This window comes from Paramisgurnus dabryanus, chromosome 12 (genome assembly GCF_030506205.2).
Source record: "Paramisgurnus dabryanus chromosome 12, PD_genome_1.1, whole genome shotgun sequence".
Classification (NCBI taxonomy): domain Eukaryota; kingdom Metazoa; phylum Chordata; class Actinopteri; order Cypriniformes; family Cobitidae; genus Paramisgurnus; species Paramisgurnus dabryanus.
The window spans coordinates 10,770,252-10,794,180 of NC_133348.1; the positions used below are offsets into that span (position 1 = coordinate 10,770,252).

Sequence of the window (23,929 nt, forward strand, 5' to 3'; positions counted from 1 at the left end):
AAGTAATGCGTAACTGAATATATTTTAGAATTTGGAAATATATTTCGTTTTAACCTTCATATATCAGCATATATATTTCAAAACGTATTTCAAGGGCAAGCAAAATAAATTTCTCATTTTATATCCCGTATGGCAAAACTTTTTTTGTCTTAATATATATTTTAATTATATGCTAAATACAAGTAGGTTTTCTAAAGTATATTTTTGAAGTTGAAACTATAACTTAAAAAAACTATAAGCTTTTTAAAACTTATGTTTAGAGGTTCATAAAGTTTTTCTTTCAATGTGACGTGAATATATTTCCTTGGAAGGCTAAGTATATTTTTTATGTTTTAAAATGTATTGTTTTTTTAAATATATTTTAAAAAATGGCCAAAAAAAACATTGGTGAAAATATAATTTTTGTTAACATATTCCAAAATATATTTGAGCAAATATATTTTTGGTCTTTTTTATATTTTGAAATATATTTTTTGGCTGTATGGGAAATAAAACTTCAGAAATGTTACCTAGTCAGTCTACAAAACAACATTTCTATCATGTATGTAACATTTATAACTTTATAATTTTTTGTTGATTTTCATAGTATATACCCTTTAAAATGGAAATGTTCACGTAATTGTGGTCTTTGGATGGTTGTAGGCGGGGCGTTCAGAAAGTGACTTGTCCCAGGAGATGATGAGGATTTATAAGGATGAAAAAAAGGAGTGGACAGATTTTTTATCATCACAGTCTGGTTGTGTTCACAGTAAAATAGTAAAAGAACAAAGTGAATTTATCACATTAGGTGACCTTTAATAAACACATTATTCACCGTAACCTGCTTAAAACACAAACCATTCTCTACAGGAAAAACAACTGCTTTATTCAACTCATTCATTCTTATAACATCAACATCACTGTTTGTTAAAACAGATTTGATATTCACACATCCTCTCAACACACTTCTGAAATAATTTACTCTAATATCAAACAAAACATTTGGGCAAAGAAATAAAAAGGGTCTACAGACTTGAAAGACATTGGTTTCCGAGCATTGCGTCAAAAAATCATTCAATTAGCATTCTTATGTAAATTACTGCATTAAAATTCAACTCAATTTGTGTTAATTATTCATAAAACCATTTGCATGGAAACTCTGGCATTTAACACCATTTTGTGAGTTATACGTAATGTCCGAGTCCTTTGGATGCATTCGATTCAACAATTCATGCCAAAAAGTTTTCACATCCTCCATTATTACAATAAAACATTATTATGTGCTAGAAATCCCCTGCTGACTTTGAAAATATGAAACCTGTATAAGTGAGATCAAATCTAGTGATGTTAGGGTCAGATTTATGAAAATGTATTTATTGTATACGCAGCCGAGAGAAATGTACAAATACTCTGTCAATATGACATCATATGTGCCTTTCCGCTAGGAAAAGAAATCGTAAGCACAGACGGAAAGAAAATCAAACATTAAAAGAAACAAACGTAAGCGAGCAATTATCAGACTAAAAGCAGCAGGAAATATTTGTTGAAAAAGGCATAAAAATATTGAAATTCTCTCTCATATCAAAGGCTTTGTGATGGTTTAACTCACGTGCCTAAATATGAATGTTAGACTGGTTTGATGATCACACGGTGCATTAGCACTGGGTGAGTGGTAGAGATTTCAATTAAACTGTTAAGCAGCCTTACCGAAAAAAAAATTTCTAATGTATTTTTTAATCAAACTATTTCCATAGGAAAGGTTTGCAAATTAAAACCCTCAAAATTTCTCTCACATTGTGTCATTGAAATATGCTTCAGCAAAAATGGCAAATAAATCAAACCATTTGGTTTTTTCCCAACCAGACCAAATGCGTCTGGTGTTTAAATATTGAAAAGTAGTGGGACAGAATAAAACGTGGACTAAATCAAAGCCGATGAAACTTCAAGTTTGTTTATGGCTCTGCCAGTGAGGAGTCACCCGTGTCCCGCTGCGAGGAGCCGTCTGTGGGGGGATTGTTGGCTGATGTGACGTTCTCCTCATTGTCTCTGGAGCTCTGAGCAGACAGCGGAACGGGTCCGGGGAAGCCCCGGCTGGCGTACGGAGGAGGAACCATTGCTCCAAAAGGTGGAAGAGGTCCGGAAGAGAAGGGCCGTGGAGGAAGCCCGCGGGGTCCGAAAAATTCAGGGGGCATGTCACGTGGAGGGGGAAGCGGTCCCATGGGCGGGAGGTCTCGCATCATTGGGCCTCGTGCTGGAGAAACAGAACACAAAGCGTCACTGATGTGAGAATAAGAAACTAGACCCCTTACATGTCCCATATACCTCACAATCACAAGGAATAATGCAATAACATCTGTCTTGTGCAATGATGACAGGGTCTTACCAAAAGGTGGTGGTACTGGACCAAATGGGCCGATCGGAGGTGGAGGCCCATAAGAATCTAGCGGTGGTGGTCTGAAGCGTGGATCAGGACCAAGTGAGGGTCCAGGGGGCATCATGGGTGGATGGCCATTGGGTGGTCTGATCATTAAATGAGGAGGTCCATTGGGTGGAACCGGTCCACCCATGATTGGGGGTCCATAGGACTTTAGTGGGGCATTCAGTGGGGGCACCGGAGAATCCCGAATGGGAGAAGGTAGGAAAGATCCCTGACCCTGAGACTTTGAGAGCTGCAACAGAAGACAAAACAACAAGTTACACCAAATCCAGATTGCAGTCTTGAATAGGGTTGCAAAGGGGTGGAAAGTTTCAGGTAAATTTCCAGAACTTAATCTGGGGAATTTTGGAAATATTCCAAATTGGAAACTTAACGGGAATTTATGGGAATTATTTAGAAATGTTTATAAACTGTATCATATACAAACAAAAAGAAACATTTAGTTTGGTCATAAGCACACAGGCATAACATTTTGAAGAATCCTGATACTTGTGTTCATCAAGCCTGGATTTACTTGACCAAAAATCCCTCAGAAATCATTTTAATATAAATGATTTCTAAAGGATTTTTAATGAGATAAATGCAGGATTGATTAGCATAAAAGACTAATTTAAAAAACATTAAAAATAGTAATGTGTCCAAACTTTTGGGTGTTTTTTTGTTGTTGTTTTGGGGTACTTTTTTATGATCTCACCTAAATGTTTTCTCATTCAGTGTATTTGTCTTTACAATTGTATAATGTTGTCGCACACTAGCTTACACACAGTGCGAGGAAGTTTTAAATAAACGTATGTAATTTACATGCAAAGAGTTTGACATTATTTTGTGTGCAGGATTTAAGAAATTATCAGTGCATGTTATGGATGAATGCAAATACATGCAGGGGGTGTGGCCTCAATGACCCTTCAGTAAGCAGTGTGTTGTGTGCCTAAAAAAAAAGAAGGAAGGTAGAAATTCAACTGAGTTTGCATTAAATCTTCTTGTTTTAAACAAAATGATGCTGCATTTTTTTTAAATTCCCAGTTTATTCCCATTAATTCCCATATATTGCCGTTAATTCACATGGAAAGTTTTCCAGAAATTTTGCAACCCTAGTCCTGAATGCGGTTTCACTCAAGAATCCTGTTAACCAAGCCAAGCAGAAGTCAGTACACCAATGTAGAGACACTTTGCATGTTTAAAACACCTCATACAAAATCATAACCCATGCAAAAAACCTAAACCGTTCACAGGCCTGAGTTTGGTTAAACATACCACAACCTTAAGAGCCACACAGTGATGAGAAAGGGAAAACACATCATGACCAACAATACTGTTCTGTTACACATATTATCATTTTAAACATCAAAGTATATGCGATTTAAAGCCACGAGCATGTCAGAAGTGTGTGATCAGCAACCTGCCATAGTGAACAAACCATCCCAGCACCAAATCCCAGTACTCACAGACTCAGATGTGATCTGCTCTGAGACCTCGGTCGTCTCAGGGACCGGTGCTGTCTGCTTTAAAGCAAACAAATCCGACATCGTTCAGACAAAAGGAAATCTTTACATGTACTGCTGCTCACAAACACTAAATCCCCCGTTCACATTATTATTAAAAGTACATTACATTAGAGGAAAAACTCATGAGCTTTACCATTGGTCCATCGTGTGCACATGGAGATGATGTCATGGGAGGGAACATTTCTAAAACAGAGAATGAGAGGAAGAATGTTGTTTACTAATTGTACATTATGGTTAAATGTAGTACCAATAAATTAAATTGAAATCTCTGTAAAAGCTAACAAGGACTGAAATGTACTGAAATATACCTGGTCGAGAAGGCAATGGGTGTCCGAGGTCTGAAAAGCGTCCGTGAGGGTCCGAGGGAGGCCGTGGACCTGAAACAGATCAAAACGGATTAGAAATAACAACTCATATCTGTGAAACAACAGGTGAAGGGGAACATCAGGAACACGGTCAAATCTAGCAAGAAAAAAACCAGAAGGGAAAAAAATGAAGGATGTAACCAAAAAGCTGGAAAAACAAAAGGAGGAATGAGGAAGACTGATACGGGTCGAGGAGGAGGACAGAGAAGGGAAGGATTCGAGGGAAGATGACGAAACTCACCAAACGAATCATTTCGCCGGCCTACAGGAGCAGAAGGGGGTCGACCGGGACCCTCTATCATTAGAGGAGGAGACGGAGCGCCCCCACTGACGGGGGATGGCCCGTATGAATCACCTGTTCAGACCAAACCAGGACAATGAAAATCAAGACGGTCCAAAGTCACGACCTGACATCAACTTTCAAAATTGGAATTAGCTATTTTTCTAAGCTCTGCATCCTTGGTAACCGTTGCTAGGCTTACAGAAAGTCCTGCAGGACAGAATTGAAGATTTTTTTGATACAATGCGCTTATAAAGTTGTTAAAGGATTAGTCAATTTTCTTTAAAAAAATCCAGATAATTTACTCACCACCATGTCATCAAAAATGTTGATGTCTTTCTTTGTTCAGTCAAGAAGAAATTATGTTTTTTTGCGGAAAACATTCCAGGATTTTTCTCATTTTAATGGACTTTAATGGACCCCAACACGTAACAGGTTTAATGCAGTTTCAAATTGCAGTTTCAAAGGACTCTAAACGATCTCAAACGAGGCACAAGGGTCTTATCTAGCGAAACGATTGTCATTAAAAAATATGCACTTTTAAAACTGCCAGCGCGACCCCACGCATTACGTCATCACATCAAGAGGTCACGGATGACGTAAGCGAAACTATGCCCCAGTGTTTACAAGTGTGGAGAAAGAGGAGCGTTCAGACGTTGTTGTATGTCGAATGATATTAATTAATGTCTTTGTGTCAGTTTATTGTTTAAAATGGTTTCATATATGTAACATGTGACCTTTCCCTGACGTCATTACACAATTACGTGAGGTCGCGTTGGCAGGTCACACAAACGGAGGAAGACGAGAAGTTGTGGTTTAAAAGTGCATATTTTTTATTTTTCTTGCCAAAAATGACAATTGTTTCGCTAGATAAGACCCTTATGCCTCGTTTGGGATCATTTTGAAACTGCAATTTGAAACTGCATTAAAACTGTTAAGTGTTGGGGTCCATTAAAGTTCATTAAAATGAGAAAAATCCTGGAATGTTTTCCTCATAAAACATAATTTCTTCTTGACTGAACAAAAAAAGACATCAACATTTTGGATGACATGGTGGTGAGTAAAATCTCTGGACTTTTTTTATTTTTTAAGAAAATGGACTAATCCTTTAAAGAAACTCTTGTGCTAACCGATCCTCACAAACAAATACAAACTTAAATTGAAACAAGACAATACAGCAGATGTTCTGTAGGTCTGATATGTTAAGATGAAGCTTAGCAAAGATGAAGTACAAGAACTCCTCACCTCTCCGCATGGGACGCGCGTGGCGATCCGGAGGTGCAGAGTTGAGTTTAAAGAGAGTTTGCTCCAAGTCTGATATTTTATCGCTACACTCCACCAGCCTAAAGAATCGACGCAGAAAGATCCGATTAAAAACAATACCTGATGAATAGCAGCAGTAATTAAAATGAAATGATGAGTGATGCAGACTCACTTTTGCCGAAGCGTGGCGGCCTCTCGCCTCTCCTCCACCAGCGCTCGTTCTGAAGCGCGAGCTTTCAGCTATTAAAAACACGAAAGCATGTGTGATTTAACTGTGACCATGCCAATAAAAGCAACACACTTTTCAAGTACACGATCACAAATAATTCTGACATTGCAAGTTTGATTTCATAAATCAATAGTCTGAAATGCTTCATCATGACACACAAGCATGCTACAGCAGATGTTGACGTAAAGCATCATATAAGTGCCAACTGGCACGGCAAAGCAATGATTTGAAAAGAATCTTGCAGAGCAAGTTAAAGATTATTAGACAGCTGAAATGTTTATAGAAGATACGAAGTGTGAAAAACAGGACTGTATGCTTATGATGTGCCTTCAAAGAAATTATGTATTGGGAGTATGTCAGTATATAAAAAGCATTATATTATCTAAGCACTGATCCATCTTATAGATATTTCTGTAGCAATACTTGTGGAATAACACAAATAGGTAAATCAATACAAATATATAATGTTGGTCATGTAATAAAAATGCATACCGGCTACTGATATCTACCAAAACATTACATGGCACAAAAAAACATCAATAACTTACCCAGTTCTCATGAGCTTTCTTTTCCTGGACTGCGACCTGTTACGAAAGATTACAACAAATAATCAAAATGACATTATCACAGTGATAAACACCATCTCAGGCCCTGTTTGACCATCTGGCATTAAGATGCGTGGTGTTGGTCAATTGGATAACAAGTGGACGATGCAAAATACTGGTGCAATCAGGGTGTGAAATATTTTGAGCTCGTCCACATTCAGAGGTAGTCGAAAACACACTTGACCGGATTGCTTTTGTGGTGTACATGCTCATATGGTCAAGTAGCCACAAAAGACCACCTACTCTCCATCTATTGATCTAATGTGTGATAGGGTTGCTGCGGTGACAGAATTTTCCCACCGGTTAATCAGCACGTGACAAACCGTGGGAGGGGTTTATAAATGCGCATGCAGACGTGCGCATTTTACTTTCACTTTTAAATTATGCAATTACCTAACTTCCTAATTACAGATTTACTAGCTTTCTTTAGTTACCCTTCTCTTTATCTCTTTCTCTATTTACATTCCTCTTTATCTAAAAAAAAAATTTACTAACATACCCTTGGCTATGTATATTGTGTTGGACTTGATGAGACTATTTCCAGTGCACTTATGTATTGCTGTTCTTATGTTGCCATAATTGCTTCTATTGTTTACCTCACTTGTAAGTCGCTTTGGACAAAAGCGTCTGCTAAATGACTAAATGTAAATGTAAAATGTAAATGTTTAAATGCAGCGGTTGCGTAAGCTGCGTTAAATCGCGTATGTATTTGCGTGCAATACGAGTGCAACAGCTGGTTTAATTAAGTGCTTGAGTCAATGTGCGCAGGTAATTCTCACAGAACCCGCCAGTCCCAAGCAGAGCAACCGGCTACTTATCCATAAAAGCGCTGCTTGAATGATGTGTTTTTTATTTTTCTTCATGAAAAACACAACAACAAAACGATCTTGCTTATATTAAACATCATATATGTATATTATAACAAAACCGATTAAGCACGCGGCTTCTGCCATCGTCTGGTCAGTCAGCTCGACTCGCACATTCTGATAAGACTAAATGAAATCTGACACCTGCTGCTCTGTGACGTGCGTTCAGCGCCGCTGAATTCAGGCAGCAGACACATTCAGTAGTTAGTGTTTACGCTCTTTAACGAAACTAAATTATTTAATTACACGAAAATATCAAAACGACGGTGAAAGACGGTGTCGCGGTGGGCAAGAGATCTAACCGGTGAGAGGCTGAAGCACCGGTAATCACCGTTTCACCGACTATCGCGACAAGCCTAATGTGTGATGTACCGAGCACATCGGTCCTGACTTCTAGCGGGAACCAACGGTGTTCAGCGCAGCCTTTAGGCTTTCATTGATAAAACTAAAGCAGCTGCTCTCAATTTTATCTTCACCTCTTTCATTTGCATTTTATTTTGCGAGCGTGTTAAAGTTGTGTGCGCTTTTTTTATCAATTGCTCTGAAATATCAGAGAAAGGTATATACATATACAACGTAACAACACAAGCAGCGTACTCAACACAACACAAACCTGTCATTTTCCCTGGTCATGTTTTAATGCCTGACCCATAGACCATCCCCTCGAAGGAATAAGGAAAAAAGAGACGGATTAAAATGCCAGGACTGCGTCCGAAATCTCTAAAACGCTGCCTTTGGAGGAAGGCATCGAGGCACATCTGAATACAATGTCTGAGATAACTTCATCATCTTGTCCCACAATTCTATGCATTGTGTTTGCGCAGAGGAATGTGATTGGTGGAGTCTGGTATAGTTCGGAAAAAAAAATGATCGCCAATAAAGCACCTGGTTCACAAATTTAGTTATTTTTTAAACTTTTTACACCTTTTGATTGCATTTCTAGCGAGAAATTAGTATTGTAGTTTTCACATATTGGGATTAGTTATCAGAAAGGTGCTCTCTGATTATATTTTACACAGAATTCGCTGTTTCATCGGGCGCACGTGCGGTTACGCGATAAGCGTCTGGTCCAAACTTTACTTCCGGTTTCTGTTTGTTTAATGGTCTGACTAGTTGCTGAAACTGAACTCTTAAACAAATATCTCGTTGAAAATAACAAATGTTTTGAATTCCTATGTAATCTAGGAGGCTGTTTACACTTGGCATTAACATGCGTTTTCGTCGATCGGATCACAAGTGGACGACGTTAATGCCAGGTGTAAACGGTGTTCAAAACGTTTTGAGCTCGTCCACTTTTGACCACTTTCAACCACATCCAGAGGTAGTCGAAACCACTTTCGATCGGATCGCTTTGGAGTTGCGGAACGCATATGTGGTTGAATGTGTTCGAACAGCCACACGCGACCGCCTTCTCTCCGCCCATTTATCTAATCTGAGGTATTAAACACAAGTTTTACGTCTTTTTTTACTTCTGGCGTGAACATACGGTGAACAGCGCTATTTTAAGCCTATCATTGATAAAACTAAAGCTCTGATGTCCGTAGTTTTGTTTTGAAAGCGTGTGAAAGTTGCGCGATCCTATTTCATCAATTGCGCTGAAAATTCAGAGAAAGCTCCAACATATACACGTACAAAACACTGTGCAGCATGTTTACTTACTAAACAAGCAGTGGACTCCGACATAATATTAAATTGCGTCCATATAAACTCATAATTACTCCCGCTCAGGTTTGAATGACAGCAGAGAGACTCGCCCACCGTCTCGACAGACCATCCCCTCACAGTATTCAGAACAAAAGTGGTCGAAAGTGGACAAAAGAGACGGATTTAAATACCAGGTGTAAACGTAATGTGTCTCTCTCGTCCATTTGTGATCCGATCGATGAAAAAAACACATCTTAATACAAAGTGTAAACAGCCCCTAAGTGTTGTTTATTTTGCTTGTTATATAAATAAACTACTTTAAAAGGACTTGTTGTTGTTATTTATTCTTCGCGGAGTTTACCGGAAGTTACATGATGACCACGAAAGCCGCTTGTTTATCTTGTTACTGCTGAAAGCGTCTATAAAGGATGTCTGAATGCGTTTTCTCAGAGATGCCTTTATGCCGCCAAAGTTACTGACTCATGAGCTGCCTTTGGTTTCAGACGTAGCCCAGGTGTGAACTCTCTCGGATCAACCAAAACACATCTCAGAAACCGATAAACACAATGACAATGGGTCTCACCTCATTCTTCAATGTTTGTTCATTCTGCTGCATCTCCTCCTCAATTTCTCTGATCTTCTGTTTGAGGACTCTCAGCTCCTCCTCTGACCTCACAGCTTTACCGTCCACCTCCGACAGCTTCGTCTCCTTCTCATGCCTCTCCAGCTCCTCTTTAGTCAACTTTCTGTAGTGGAAGGTAAACCACCATATTTCAAATATTTAGGATATGTTGCCAGTATGAAATGTAATTTTTGAAGAATGTTCCAGAAATTCCTCACAAATTCATTTTATAATGTAAATGAGTGGATCATATTTGAGATCTTACTGCTGTAAGGCGTTCTCTTTCTGCTGATAAAGTTCAGTGGTGATCTCCAGCCTCTGCTGCAGGATCTTGAACTGGTTCTCTAGATGAGTCTTCTCATTATTCAGATGCATCTGGTCGTGCATGACCTTCTGATATTGCTCTAGAAGAAGAACAGGACATAGGCAGATGAGTAACCGGAGAGATGTTTGATCATCTACTGAAGCTACATCTACATACCCTCAAGCTCTTGTCTGCTCCTCTGTTCATTGAGAAGACTTTCCATGTAGCGGTTTCTCTCGTCTTCAATAACGCTCAGAGTGGCTTTAATCTGTTACATGAGAAATAATAGCGTGAGGAATAAATCCAGTGCAAAATCATATTATTACTACTCCAGCTAAAGCACATGATATACAAACCCTTGAGACGTCCATCATCTGTTTAATACGCATTCTCATGGTGTCGATCTTCTTTTCTGAAAGTAAACAGATGCTTGGTGTTCAGCACAGAAGAACATTTGTATTGCCACTCTCGTTGGTTATTGCTTTTGTAAAAAAGTGTGAATTTGCACTAGTGTTTAAGTACTTACCAGCATCCTCTCCATGAGACATTTTAGCATCATCTTTCTGAAGTTCTGCTGCATCACAGGCTCCTAAACGATTGAGCTCGGCAATACAGCTGGACAGAACCTACATGAGAAAAATAAACATATCTAACACTGTAGCAGCCATCACAGATCTTATCATCATATTATGAACAGAAAACAGCACTCCTATAGCTCAACTGGTTGTGTTACTTCGCAACTTTTACTAACTTCAATCTCATTTTCCTTGTGCATCAGTGAGTCCTCCAGCTCCTTCTGGGATTTGTGGAAAACTCTGATCTTCTCGCCGAGCTTCTCGTGTTTCTCCTGCCAGTCTTTAACATCACGCAGCAGCTGGAGGAACGTCACACACACAATGAGATTCATACCGACATCCCAATGACAAATAAATGACATCCAACATCTGCTCAGACACTTACAGACTTCTTCTGTTCCTTTAAAGCACCGTTTTCTTTCTCAAAGCAGTTCATCTGAGCCTTCAGGGCATCTTCTCTCAATTTAGCTTCATCCACAAGGACAGTAATCTGTTATTAAATCAGCCCAAAAAATTTAAAATGTTAATGGGATAGTTAACCCAAACAAGAAAATCCTGTCATCATTTACTCCCCCTCATTTTGTGCAGCTAAACTCAAAGGAAGATATTTTGAAGAATGTTTGTATTTGGGGCACCATTCACTTCCATTGTATGATATTTTTCTTCTATAGCAGTCAATGGTGCCCCAAATCTGCTTTGTTACAAACATTCTTCTAAATAGATCTACCAAATAGTGAAACTCGACAGCAAGTAAGGGGATGGTTAAAATTAAGCCAATCATAGCCCTCATTCCCATATGGGTGTGTTTTGCATAACCACTGCAAAAACAAAACTTTACAGTCACCTGACACATCATCACCAACCCCTAAAACAATACAGTATGTGCTGTATGGAGTACATGTGTTACCTTTGCACGCTCCTCATCGAAGTTCTTCAGAGTTTTCTGGTATTGCTCAATCCTTTGGTGCATCTTTAAAATCTTTGATGGTAGAAAAACAAAACAAAATGTGAGTATTTTAAAGAATCTAACGAGAGATTCATCTTCAACACTAATATCAAAATCATTCACCTTCTCATTCAGATTTGAATTCTCTTCCTGTGTGTCAACAATTTTCTGGTTAAGTTGAGAAACACTTTTAGACATTTCCTCACACTGGCTTTGGAGTTTCTGGTGGTGTGTCTAATTGTTAAAAACAAAATGGCGCATTATTGTATTGGCATATACATTTCAATGTAAAGATACATTACATCCGAATATTGGTATTGTCATTCACCTTTAGCTGTTTCATTTCTTGCTGGCTTGAACCGAGGTTCTTCTCTGAGTTTTTGAACTGTTCTTCGCGTTCCTTAATCTGCGAGCAGACAAATAAAGAATTAGCAAAAGACTTCACAGAAAATAACAAATGTAAATGAGAGGATAAACCAAACTTACCACTTCATTTAGTTTTGATATCTTTTCAGCAGCATCAGATTTCTCGCTGAGAAGTTGCTGGATCTTCTCTTTAAGCTGCTTTTCAGTTACTGATAAAGCAAAATAAATAAAAGAACGACACAAAATAGATATGTTTACATGCACAAAACTTTGACTGAATTAAATCCGATTGCAGGTTTTGACAATACAGTTTACATGTACCCTAAACATTGCAATCTGATTAAAATGTTGGTAGGGATGGGACGATTACCGGTTTCACGATAAAATGTCCTGACGGTTGGTATTATCATTTAAAATTTAATTATCATTACAACCGTGTTTTATTTCCGTGATTTTGAAACCTCTCTGTAAATCCTGTCCATCCAGAATCAGTTTGATGCAGGTGCGCACATGCAACATAGTTTTTTGCACAAGGCGGCGTATAAGTGATAATGTATTGTATTAATTCACGGTTAACTTGGTAGACAGATTTATTTATTTTTTTACCACAGAAATAATTTCAGGAACATGAAATATCAAAATGTGATTTATAAAAACAAAAAAAAGTAAAAAAAATGTTTTCAGTGTGTGTATCCGTTTTGTTTTTAACATTTCCATCTCATTTTAAGAAAACCATGTTAATATTGATAACCATGATAACTTTGGTCACTATAATCATGATATGAAATTTTTATACCATTACATCCCTAAATGTTGGTTTACATCTACATTCATTCTATATAATTTGATCCAATCTGCACAGGCGCACAGCCAAGGTTGCCAGATTTGCATATCAAAACCAGCCCAAGAGGCATTCAAAACTAGCCCCAAAAATATCCCAATGACTTCACAGCCCAAATACCAATAAATAATAAACTTTCATTATTTAACCAACAGAATAATTTCAACGCGCTGAAACAGTTTTAAAGTAACGCAAATCTGAAGTCCACAAAAAAGCAGTTGTTAAGAACTTTTCAGATATAGAGTAAGAAAAACTAGTTCGAAAGGCACGACGCTATTTTATTGCTTTATGTAATGTTATGAAAGACATAAATGCTACAGAATGTACAGCGCGTGACCCCATTACCTTAATAATGCGTGTTGCCATTGCCTTGTTATTGCATATTTCAAAAGAATCATGTGAGACGTAAATAAAAAGTAAATATAAGACGTGAACCCAAGCACAAATGTTCAGCGCATGTGCACAATGTATTTTTGCATCTGATATGTTTACATGCATACTTTTCTCCTGAAGATCAGATCACAGATCAATACGATCGAAATTTGCATCCGATCGACCTCAAGTATTGATTGAGGTGTTTACATGAAGACTCTTTAATCCGATTGAGCCATCAATACGATTACAAACTGATTATTTGTTTGCATGTAAATGCACACATAGTGGACAAAATCAATAAGATTTAGCAGTCATCACAGAAAAACTGAAAGATAACTTACATTGATAAGTTCTGCCTTTGATCTGCAGGAAGTAAAGAGTAAAAATCAGAACAATTCAACAAAACAATAACATTCATCACATAAACCATCGAGTGTCTCACAGCGAGCAGCGTCCTCCAGAAAAACATCAGGACCGTAAGGAAACCGACGGCAGCCGTGACCATCACCGGCTCCCAGGGAATGCCGTGAAAAGTGGGACCAGGTCTCCATTCCTCCGGAAGAGCGGCGATCAGCTGGATGAAACAAATGAAGGAATAATATGTAGACTTTAGTCTTGAATTCATTAACTTTGACTGACAGATGGAGATTCCAGTTTGGTTACTATGAGGTTTAAATCTCACCATGGTATCTTTCAGTTCATATTAAATCAAAGTGAGCACTCTTAAACTCAAGTAACCAAGTGAGTAATGCAAACAGTGACCCTTACTCGCCACAACTATCAGCCAAACCAAACACAAAGGGTTTACTGGACTTTAACCTTTCACTGGACAAACCCAGTCACATCATGATCACTACAAACGGAGTTAAAATGATTCAAATGAATCACTTGCCAGGGATTTGAACTGAAGGCACTGGGATTACTCTACGCATCCAAAGAGCAGCAAATGAATGGTCAAAATACAAACCTGTGCACAACTAATTCTCAGAGAATGTAAACATCTATGACTATCTAAACGAACTGTTTGACAACGAAACCACTGCTGAAAATATGAAACCTAATGGGAAGCACTTACTTCCTGAAGTCTAGAGAGCATGAAGACGACACAAGCCGACACAAACTCAGAAGGTGGAGAGGTAAGTTCCGATTCTGAATCCATTCTCTTTATGCCTTTTACTCTGTTTACTAGGGTAAATATTGAGGCTGAACCGATAAACACGCACTAAATGGCGGACCGTTGCTTCATGTCGAGAAGCCCGTGAGAGATAAAAACACTCTGACAGGCTTTTCTTTTTAAGCAGCCAAATGGGTTTGTAAGCGAATTATTAATATAAGTGTAGTGTTAGTAGTTCCTAGATAGCGGTTTAAGATGTCGTTGGTAAGATCAGCGGTGATCTCTTACAACACGTCAACATTTGAAAGCGCTGAGCTAAGAATCTCTACTGAGGAGAAGCGCTGCCACTCTCTGAGCGGTCATGTGATGCTGTTGGCGGCTTCTGATTGGCTCCTCAGGTCACGTTGGATAAGCACTGTGAGATTTAGCTGTGATGCTAGCGGTATTGTGAAAACGATTAGACGGCGATTAAGAAAATAATACAATTAATATGCAGACATATTTCATTCGTAAAACAATAACGTTATGTTTTAATTCATATATGGGTGTTTAATATGATTTATTTATTCGTGATACACCGCCGAGTCCTGCTGCATTTCATGATGTAGACGTATTGATTACGGTCTGTCGCCCCCATCCGCCGTTTCTGATTCAGTGTAGCTAATAAAATTAAAGGGATAGTTCACCCAAAAATGAAAATGATATCATTTTCTCATCCTTATGTTGTTGTTGTAAACCTGTATGAATTTCTCTTATCTGATTAACACAAAATAAGATATTTTGATAAATGATGGTAAGCACACAGCTGATGGTAACCATTGACTTCCATAGTAGGAAAACAAATATTATGGAAGTATTGTGATAAATGATGAAGAAGATATTTTGATAAATGATGGCAAGCACACAGCTGATGACACCCATTGAATTCCATCATATTTGTTTATCCTACTATGTCAGTCAATGGATACAATTAGCTGTGTGCTTACCATCATTTATTAAAATATATATTTTTGTGTTCATACAAGTTTAGAACAACATGAGTTTTTCCATTTTTATTTTCAATTTTAGGTGAACTGTAACTTTAACAATACAACCTCTTCAAGACAACATTCAAGATCAAACCAGACACTATATATAAAACCCAAGGTATGCACAATACTAGTTTATCATGGATAATAATAAACCATAAAGAAACCTAAATAAAGAAACCCAAACAACACAAAGCACACAACCAAAAGTGCTAAAACCCTACACAACACAAAAAGCACAGAAACATTTCTCAACTAACTCAGCACTTTCTTATGTAAAGCTTTATTCGATGCAGACTAATTTTCATGCATGCAATCATGCTATTAAAGGGATAGTTCAGCCAAAAATGAAAATTCTGTCATCATTTTCTCATCCTCATGTTGTTACAAACCTAAATATAAATGTCTTTGTTATGATAAACATGAAGGAAGATATTTTGAGGAATGTTTGTAACCAAACCGATCATGAGCCCCATTCACTTTCACAGTAGGAAAAAATTATACTATGGGAGTGAATGGGGTTTATGAACGGTTTGCTAACAAACATTTCTTAAAATATTTTCCTATGTGTTCATCAGAACAAAGACTTTTAGATTTAGGTTTATAACAACATAAGAGTGAGTAAATCATGACAGAATTTTCATTTTTGAGTGAATATCCCTTTAATGTCATGTTGATTGTTGGTTTTCTATATGCATTAATTGTGCCTGCAGTTTTTAATATCAATATTTGTATTGAAAGCTGCGAATATGAATGCATATCCAAATATAGAAGGTTGTCATCTAAAAAAACATGCAATAGGAAAGCAGGGTATTATGTGCCCACAAGAGTTATTAGCATTGTCTTTCCACACAATTCAATGAAAAAAAATCTTTTTTTGTCATGAAATTTTGTGTTTTACTCACAATTTCTGCATACACTCCAAGATATTCTTTGACAGGAAGCAGGAGGCTCCACAGTTCATCTGAAGTGGTTGAGCTGGAGATGTCAGTGTTGGTTTCAGCGTCATGGAAGTCAGATACGCTCGGAGTCTCCAGTGAATCTGCAGGAAATACAGCCCATTTTTGCGGTTAATCAATGCTCTCAACATGGTGGTGAACTATTGTGACCACAAAAAAAAAAAAACTTGATATAACTGGAATTCTCATTTATCATTTGAGTGGACATTTACAAACCTGAAGATGGGTCCACTTCAAAGTGAAATCCTGGTTTCTCCAAAATAGCATGAGGCCCCTTTTGGATCTCCTCAGCATCCTCGAAGCCTATTTGAGCATCTTTATTTTTGTTAAAATGACCGCCGTCCTCCTCAAGGTCCAGCTCTTGAGCAGGAGACACATCTTGTGGGTTTACATTTAATTCATCAATGATCTCAGATTCATTCTGCTCCTCTTGGATCACAAGACTTTCAAGTGGTTTAATAGTTTCAGCATCACTGACCGCATCCTTTTCTACTTCGGCATCATATTGTTCCTCTGTAAAACAAAATGCACAAAGATCTATAAAGTAACATGCATTCATGTGCTGTATGATCACATGACCTGAAACACTTTCACTTTTAAAGGAACACGCCCAGATTTTGGGAATTTAGCTTATTCACCGCATCCCCCAGAGTTAGATAAGTCCATTAATACCTTTCTCTTCTCCGTGCGTGCAGTAACTCGTCTGATGCAGCCCCCGCTAGCTTAGCTTAGCACAAAGACTGGAAGTGAATAGCTCCAGCTAGCATACTGCTCCCAATAAGTGACAAAATAATGGGAACATTTTCCTATTTATGTGTTGTGATTTGTATAGTCACACCGTGTACAAATAACAAGGTGATATGAGACACAGACATCTTTTAACACTATACATACTGGGAACTATATTCTCAGAAGGCGAAGCACTGCTACTTGGGTGGAGTGATTTGCACAACTCTGACCGAACTCTCTGCTCCTTACCAGGGGCTTCTCGGGTGCTGCGACCAAATCACTCCGCCCATGTAGCAGTGCTTCGTCTTCTGAGAATATAGTTCCCAGTATGTATACTGTTAAGAGATCGCTGTGTCTCATATCACCTTGTTATTTGTACACGGTGTGACAATAGAATCACAACATATAAATGGGAAAATGTTGGCATTATTTTGTCATTTATTGGGAGCAGTTTGCTAGCTGGAGCCATTCACTTCCAGACTTTGTGCTAAGCTAAGCTAGCAAGGGCTGCTTCAGACAGAGTTACAGCACACACGGAGATGAGAAAGGTATGTATGGACTTATCTAACTCTGGGGGATATGGTGAATAAGCTAAATTCCCAAAATTTGGGCGTGTTCCTTTAAGGCTTGAACATAATTTTACTCACCTGTTTGAGAAACAAACTGCTCTTCCTCGAGCAGTGGTACGCTCTCGCTGGCTGTTGAATATTTCTGCCGTAAAGAGAACACAATCTCCTGAAACGCATCGAGGATTGTAGCATCTAGATCAAACACGTCCATTCCTTTTTCCAGTCCGTGTTCGTGAGCTATTCGCTCTCTTTCGTTAAGCATTTCCTCCGTCACATCGAGAATTGAGTTCTCTGAAGCCTCCATGATCTGGTCCAGCGTGTTCTCGATATTTTCAGTGCTCGTCTCCGACATCTTGACGGACATCAACTCCTGATCCAGGTCAGAAAACATGGCCTCCAGTTTGAAAAGGTTTTTCAAGCCAAGAAACTTCTGAATTCGCTCCATGTCTTCATCCTTTATGTGATCTCTTAAAATTGTAAGTCTTAATACGCTGTCACTGTATTCAGGCTCCTCACTAGAGACCTTCTGTTTATCTTCTGACCCATCTTCATCTTCGGTCTGAGTCTCGTTTGTGAAAGTAGAGGACGGCACCTCTTCTGGTTCTGTGTTGTTATCAGATTGATCAGATTCATACTGAATTTCAGGTTGTTCGTTCTCTTCAGCGTCATGCGTGTCTTCTTCAGGTTTCAAAGAGAACAGAGCATTCTCATCCTCCAGAAGCTCTTCAGGGTCTTCCTTCTCATCTTGATCTTGTGGTTCATCTTCAGGTCTCTGTTTCTCTGATTCTAATGTGTTTCTTAGCAGATCTGTGAGCTCGTTCCTTACTTTATTAATCTGATCATCTGTGTTGTCCACCGTTTCTGGATTTTCCAACACTTCTGCTTCTTCTGACTCGTGCAATTCAATATTTTCGTTTATTATTGATGTCTTTGGATCATCTTCTTTTATGTGGTCATCTGCCGTTTCATCCTCGTTTGTAACCGAGTTCTGAGGTTCTGCATTTTCATTTGTGTTCGTGCTGACCTTCTGGAGATCTTCACTGTTTTCATTCGCTGTTGTCTTGTTTGCGTCTACTTTCTCTAGATCATCTTCTTTAATGTGGTCATCTGCTTTTTCATCCTGGTTTGTAACAGAGTTCTGAGGTTCGTCGTCTTTAATGTTTTCTTTTGCATTTTCATTTGTACTTGTGCTAGCCTTCTGGAGATCTTCAGTGTTTTCATTCGATGTTGTCTTGTTTGCATCTACTTTCTCTAGATCATCTTCTTTAATGTGGTCATCTGCTTTTTCATCCTTATTTGTAACAGAGTTCTGAGGTTGGTCGTCTTTAATGTTTTCGTTTGCATTTGTGTTCATGCTGACCTTCTGGAGATCTTCACTGTTTTCATTTGTTGTTTTAGTCTTGTTTACGTCTACTTTCTCCGGATCATCTTCTTTAATGTGGTCATCTGCTTTTTCATCCTGGTTTGTAACAGAGTTCTGAGGTTCGTGGTCTTTAATGTTTTCTTTTGCATTTTCATTTGTGTTCGTGCTGACCTTCTGGAGATCTTCAGTGTTTTCATTTGTTGTTTCGGTCTTGTTTACGTCTACTTTCTCTGGATTATCTTCTTTGTTGTGGTCATCGGCTGTTTCATCCTTGTTTGTAACAGAGTTCTGAGGTTCGTGGTCTTTAATGTTTATTTTTTCATTTTCATTTGTGTTCTCATTTGTGTTCGTGCTGACCTTCTGGAGATCTTCAGCGTTTTCACTTGTTGTTTCGGTCTTGTTTGCATCTACTTTATCTGGATCATCTTCTTTAATGTGGTCATCGGCTGTTTCATCCTTGTTTGTAACAAAGTTCTGAAGTTTGTCGTCTTTAATGTTTTCGTTAGCATTTACATTTGTGTTCGTGCTGACCTTCTGAAGATCTTCAGTGTTTTCATTCGTTGTTGTCTTGTTTACGTCTACTTTCTCTAGATCATCTTCTTTAATGTGCTCATCTGCCGTTTCATCCTGGTTTGTAACGGAGTTCTGAGGTTCTGCATTTTCACGTGTGTTCGTGCTGACCTTCTGGAGATCTTCAGTGTTTTCATTTGTTGTTTCGGTCTTGTTTGTGTCTACCTTCTGTGGATCGTCTTTTTCAAGGTCATCATCTGTGAGCACCCTGTCTGCATTTAATGATGTGCTCTCAGACTTATGGCTTTCTAAAGGTGGTTCAGATGGGATGTCGTGACTCTTTGGCTGAGTGTCATTGGAGTCTCCATTTGCATCTGGAGTATTAGTGTCGTGTTGCAGCTGAGAAGGTTCTGGGAGTTTATCGTCTGCAATTTCTGGTTCTTCAGAATCATTTTCTCTGTGCAGTTCCTCAGGACTGGTGAGATCTTTGACATGTGATTCTTGGGGTTCCTCAGATAATGCCTCCTTGTGTTGGCCTTTGGTGACTTCTTCAGGAGAACCAGTGTCTTGCTTTTCATCTTTGTGCTCTCCTTCAAAACCATCCTTTAATGTTGACCCCACATTATTATCCTCTGTGACATCCTCAAATGTTTCGAGTGTTTTCTCTGCTGTTTGTAGTGTTTTTTCCTGATCTGTTTTGACAGGTTCTACCTCTGACTCCTCTTTTCGAGCTTCAGGTTCCAGTGACTCCCGAGGTTCAAAATCAGTGACGTCCTCCGAATCAGATCGTCTCTCAGAGACACTTTGGTTGCTCAGCTGAGAAGAATCATCCTGAGCATCAGATTCTGATGGTTCTGTCTTGAGATCCTCCAAGGCAACTGCGTCATTGTTTAGTGAAATATCAGCTTGCTCATCTAGAAGTGGAACCGCTGCTGTTTCTGGTTCTTCCTGTACCACATCTTCAGATTCAAATGCTGGTTCTGATAAGATTTCTTCTATCTTCGGTTGTAAGCTGTCAGATTCCTCCTCTATAGTTTTTAAGAGTAATGCATCTTTTTCAAGAGACGCTGGAGATTCTGACCTTACCGTCTCAAGTGATTCTGAGTCTAATGTCTCTGTTTTAAGATGTGCTGTCGACTCTGAACTTTCTGTCTCTGTTTCAGATGGCAGCTGAGATGCATCGGCTTCATTATGAGGTGAGTCCTCTCTCAAATCCTCATTTTCTATTAACAATGAATTTCCTAATAGCACGTCTACGTCGTAGCTTTCAAACTTATCAAGCCCAGTATCAAAGCAAACAAAATCTGTTTCCTGGAAAAGAAAGAAAGATTCACATTACATGATAAACTTCACAACAAAAATGACCATTCATATGCCCATAACTAACTTACCTCTGCTGGTACCTCAACCTCTTTATCAGTGTAAATATGATTTATATTAAGATAGTCTTTTGGAAAATAACCAAAGTGGTTTCCAACCTATATAAAAAACACAGAAAGCACTGCATTAAAACAATTAAACATTTATTTTGTGCTCAATATAGAAAAAGCAAGGTTGCTATAAAGATACATAAATGTCTATTTTGCTGCATGGATGTGTCTTTTAAAGTCTAGACGAGTTACAGAGAGTCTGGTTTTGGATTACAGCCAAGCAAATGACCAAGATCCAATACACCGCAAATCATCAACAACCACACCCCATAATAACTAACAATCAAACATTAACGGTGTACTTACACTGCCGGCCCACAAATCCGACCTCTGTCCTGAGAGTTTATAATACATATATATTGTCTCTCCTTTCTTAAAAGAGAGAAAACGACAGTCCGGCCCCGTGAAATCCTTCGCGGCCTTTCCTCTGCCGAGAAGCACTAAAGACACAAAAACATGTGAAGATGAATACATCTCATAGCACGTACAAGGTAAGTTTCATAATGTACTTTGTTTATAAACTAAAACAATATTGTGATTTAGGAATACATAACAGCAGCCCTATAACAATGGCACACGTCTATGATCTCCTAATTATAATCAATGAATTATATAATAGATTAAAAACATTTAAGTTTATCTAAAATACCATTTTAATTTCCTCCCCAATTCTCACTTCTGTAATGTATCTATTATTTAAATCTCTGAATCTTTCATCTCAATATTTTTTTAAAAACAAATACAAACATGATTTTCTCTTTTGGTTTGGGGGGAGATATGATCCTGTTCGTTGTTTTTTTGTCTGTAACTTATAGGCGTTTATCATTGTGCATTAAAATAATGTGAAAACAATAATTGTATCCTTTATGTGAATGACATTAGAAACAACAGTATGTATTAAACACTAATGAATCCTCCTTTTTATTTCAGTAGAAGCTGTTTTCTTAAACCTCTTTCATGGCACGATTGTAAGACAAATCAACTCAAATTGACTTTACATTACTACATCATACAACAATAGTTCATCGTCACGTATTTCAAAATGATTTAATCCAAACATAGAATGTTCAGCTGGTTGTTAGTAAACAACGACTAAAACCAACTAACCAAAACCTTGGTTGTCTTGTTTCCCAGCTGGCTAAAGAAAAACAAGGAAACCCAGGCCTTATATTTTAGATGAATTAACGCAACATGTGATCTTGACATATTTATATTATATAGGCTATTATATACAAAGTGCTATGGTGTCTGTTTGCTAGTAAACATTTACTTAATGTGCCGTTTATGCTGTTAGCTTCCCAGGCTAAACTGTGAGCTTAATAACAACAGAGAGGAGCTTCAATGACCCAAATCCTCTTATTTAACCTCATTAATGTGTTAACATGCCTTCATTTATTGTTACAGAATGTTACAAAGTTACACGATCGCACTCTAACGGCCTCTATGACGCAAGACACAGAAGTTTATCAGCATCCGGCTACAAAAGTTGCGCGTTGATACTCACTGCTACATTCATCATCTGCGCATCGTTTCAGGTCGGAGAAGCGCCGGTCCGCGCTGGATATACTGAAGCATGTATAAAGAAAAAGAGTTAAAATATAAAAATATGAATTTAGTGAAGCCATGCTGACGGTGTTTAATTGTAGGGCTGCAGTCCCACGGCGCGCGCAGCCGACACGTCAGCAGATCTGGTTGGGAGAGCTGAGCTGCTTCAAACGAGGAGGAGAAAAAGATTGGAGTCATGTTACAGGACACTTAAAGAGATAGCTACAGGCTTGTACAACATGTTGACACGCTGTACAACACTGCTTGAATACCTCTATCTTTCACGAAAACGAGAGACATGAGAAATATGTTGAACTTTGTATGACCAGTAATGATAGAATGAAGAAAATGTAAACATTCACATCCCTATGCAGTTGAGACAATAAAGGATGCTTTTAAAATTGCTTTATATAAGTATAATGCTTTGAGCTTTTAGTGTTAAAATGTTCATTTGTAAATATTAAATATTTTAAAATAAATGTTCATTTTAGGGACTCTAACATAAAGAAAAGTATTATTTTAAAACCCATCAACAGAAGGTCTTTATTTTTTTTTACTTACATTTATTGAGTGATGATCAAACTGCATGCTAGTCTGGTTCAGACATTTTAAGGTCAGACTCTGTTAACATTATTTTTCTGTGTTATTTTACCTTCAAGTGTGTTTTAAATGGGGAATATTATCACATGTTTAAGTGCTGTAATTGGGTCTCCAGTGTAAAAGAACAACCCAGTAGTTTTGGTAAACCATTCTCTGCAAGCATGTGAAAAAATGGGTCATTAAATAGGTCATGTGTCTCCCCTTGTGATGTCAGAAGGGGATTTTATTATAATAATACTGCCCCTTAATCTGCAGTATCCAACTAATCTGCCATTTAGTGCAGGAAGAGAGAGAGAGAGAGAAAGAGAAAATAATTGACAATTGAGTTTCAATTTCAACAAACCACCATATGGCGATCAGTGTTTGCATTTCATCAGCTCATTGGCATTTAAAATGACACACCCAATTGGCAATTTTAACATGTTATAATAAATAATCTGTGTGGTATTTCGAGCTAAAACCTTGGGGAAAACACTCTGGGGACACCAAAGTCTCATAATATGACCCCTTTAACATAAATTATAGCATTTTGCAGGCAACAGATTAATAAACAAAAACCTGGGCAGAGAATCTCGAGTGTTTTAGGCGGTTTGCCTCCCGTCCTGCAGATGGCTCCATACACCTTCATACATAGTCTTAGACCCTGGATTCTGGCTGCTAAATCGTGAGGTAACGTCACCACCATGGCAAACATGTCTTATAAAAACAAATAAAAAGCACAATAACGTTTGCAGCCAGTTTACTTTTTAAAGGCAACGTTGCTATATATCGGCGCCGTTGACCGGTAAAGTGCGTGTGTAGTTGACCTCCCGTCCTGCATGCATCGCCTTGCACCTTCATTGCTGGACTGGATTTGGCGCAAAATCGTGAGGCAACTTCA

The 23,929-nt window shown here is 38.2% G+C and overlaps 1 protein-coding gene across 4 annotated transcripts; it reads right to left on the reverse strand.

Annotated features, from left to right (window-relative positions):
- Positions 1-770: 770 nt before the first annotated feature.
- On the reverse strand, positions 771-23,049 carry mia3 (MIA SH3 domain ER export factor 3). 4 transcript variants are annotated; one of them, XM_065256498.2, is made up of 28 exons: positions 22,409-23,000; positions 21,211-21,344; positions 20,866-20,952; positions 17,680-20,785; positions 16,520-16,816; positions 16,250-16,386; positions 13,645-13,776; positions 13,544-13,565; positions 12,107-12,195; positions 11,949-12,026; positions 11,744-11,854; positions 11,582-11,653; positions 11,060-11,164; positions 10,851-10,973; positions 10,626-10,725; positions 10,456-10,511; positions 10,277-10,367; positions 10,061-10,199; positions 9,757-9,919; positions 6,607-6,642; positions 6,002-6,069; positions 5,812-5,909; positions 4,528-4,641; positions 4,230-4,298; positions 4,055-4,104; positions 3,862-3,915; positions 2,363-2,648; positions 771-2,230 (listed from the first exon to the last, which is right to left on the reverse strand). In XM_065256498.2, exons 1-28 carry the CDS (start codon positions 22,527-22,529, stop codon positions 1,932-1,934), a joined length of 6,237 nt encoding a protein of 2,078 aa, XP_065112570.1. In that variant the 5' UTR covers positions 22,530-23,000; the 3' UTR covers positions 771-1,931. The 4 variants fall into 4 exon arrangements, with proteins under 4 accessions (XP_065112570.1, XP_065112569.1, XP_065112573.1 ...); XM_065256497.2 differs by having other exon boundaries at positions 3,862-3,918; positions 22,409-22,999; XM_065256501.2 differs by lacking the exon at positions 4,528-4,641 and having other exon boundaries at positions 3,862-3,918; positions 22,409-23,049.
- Positions 23,050-23,929: the final 880 nt, after the last annotated feature.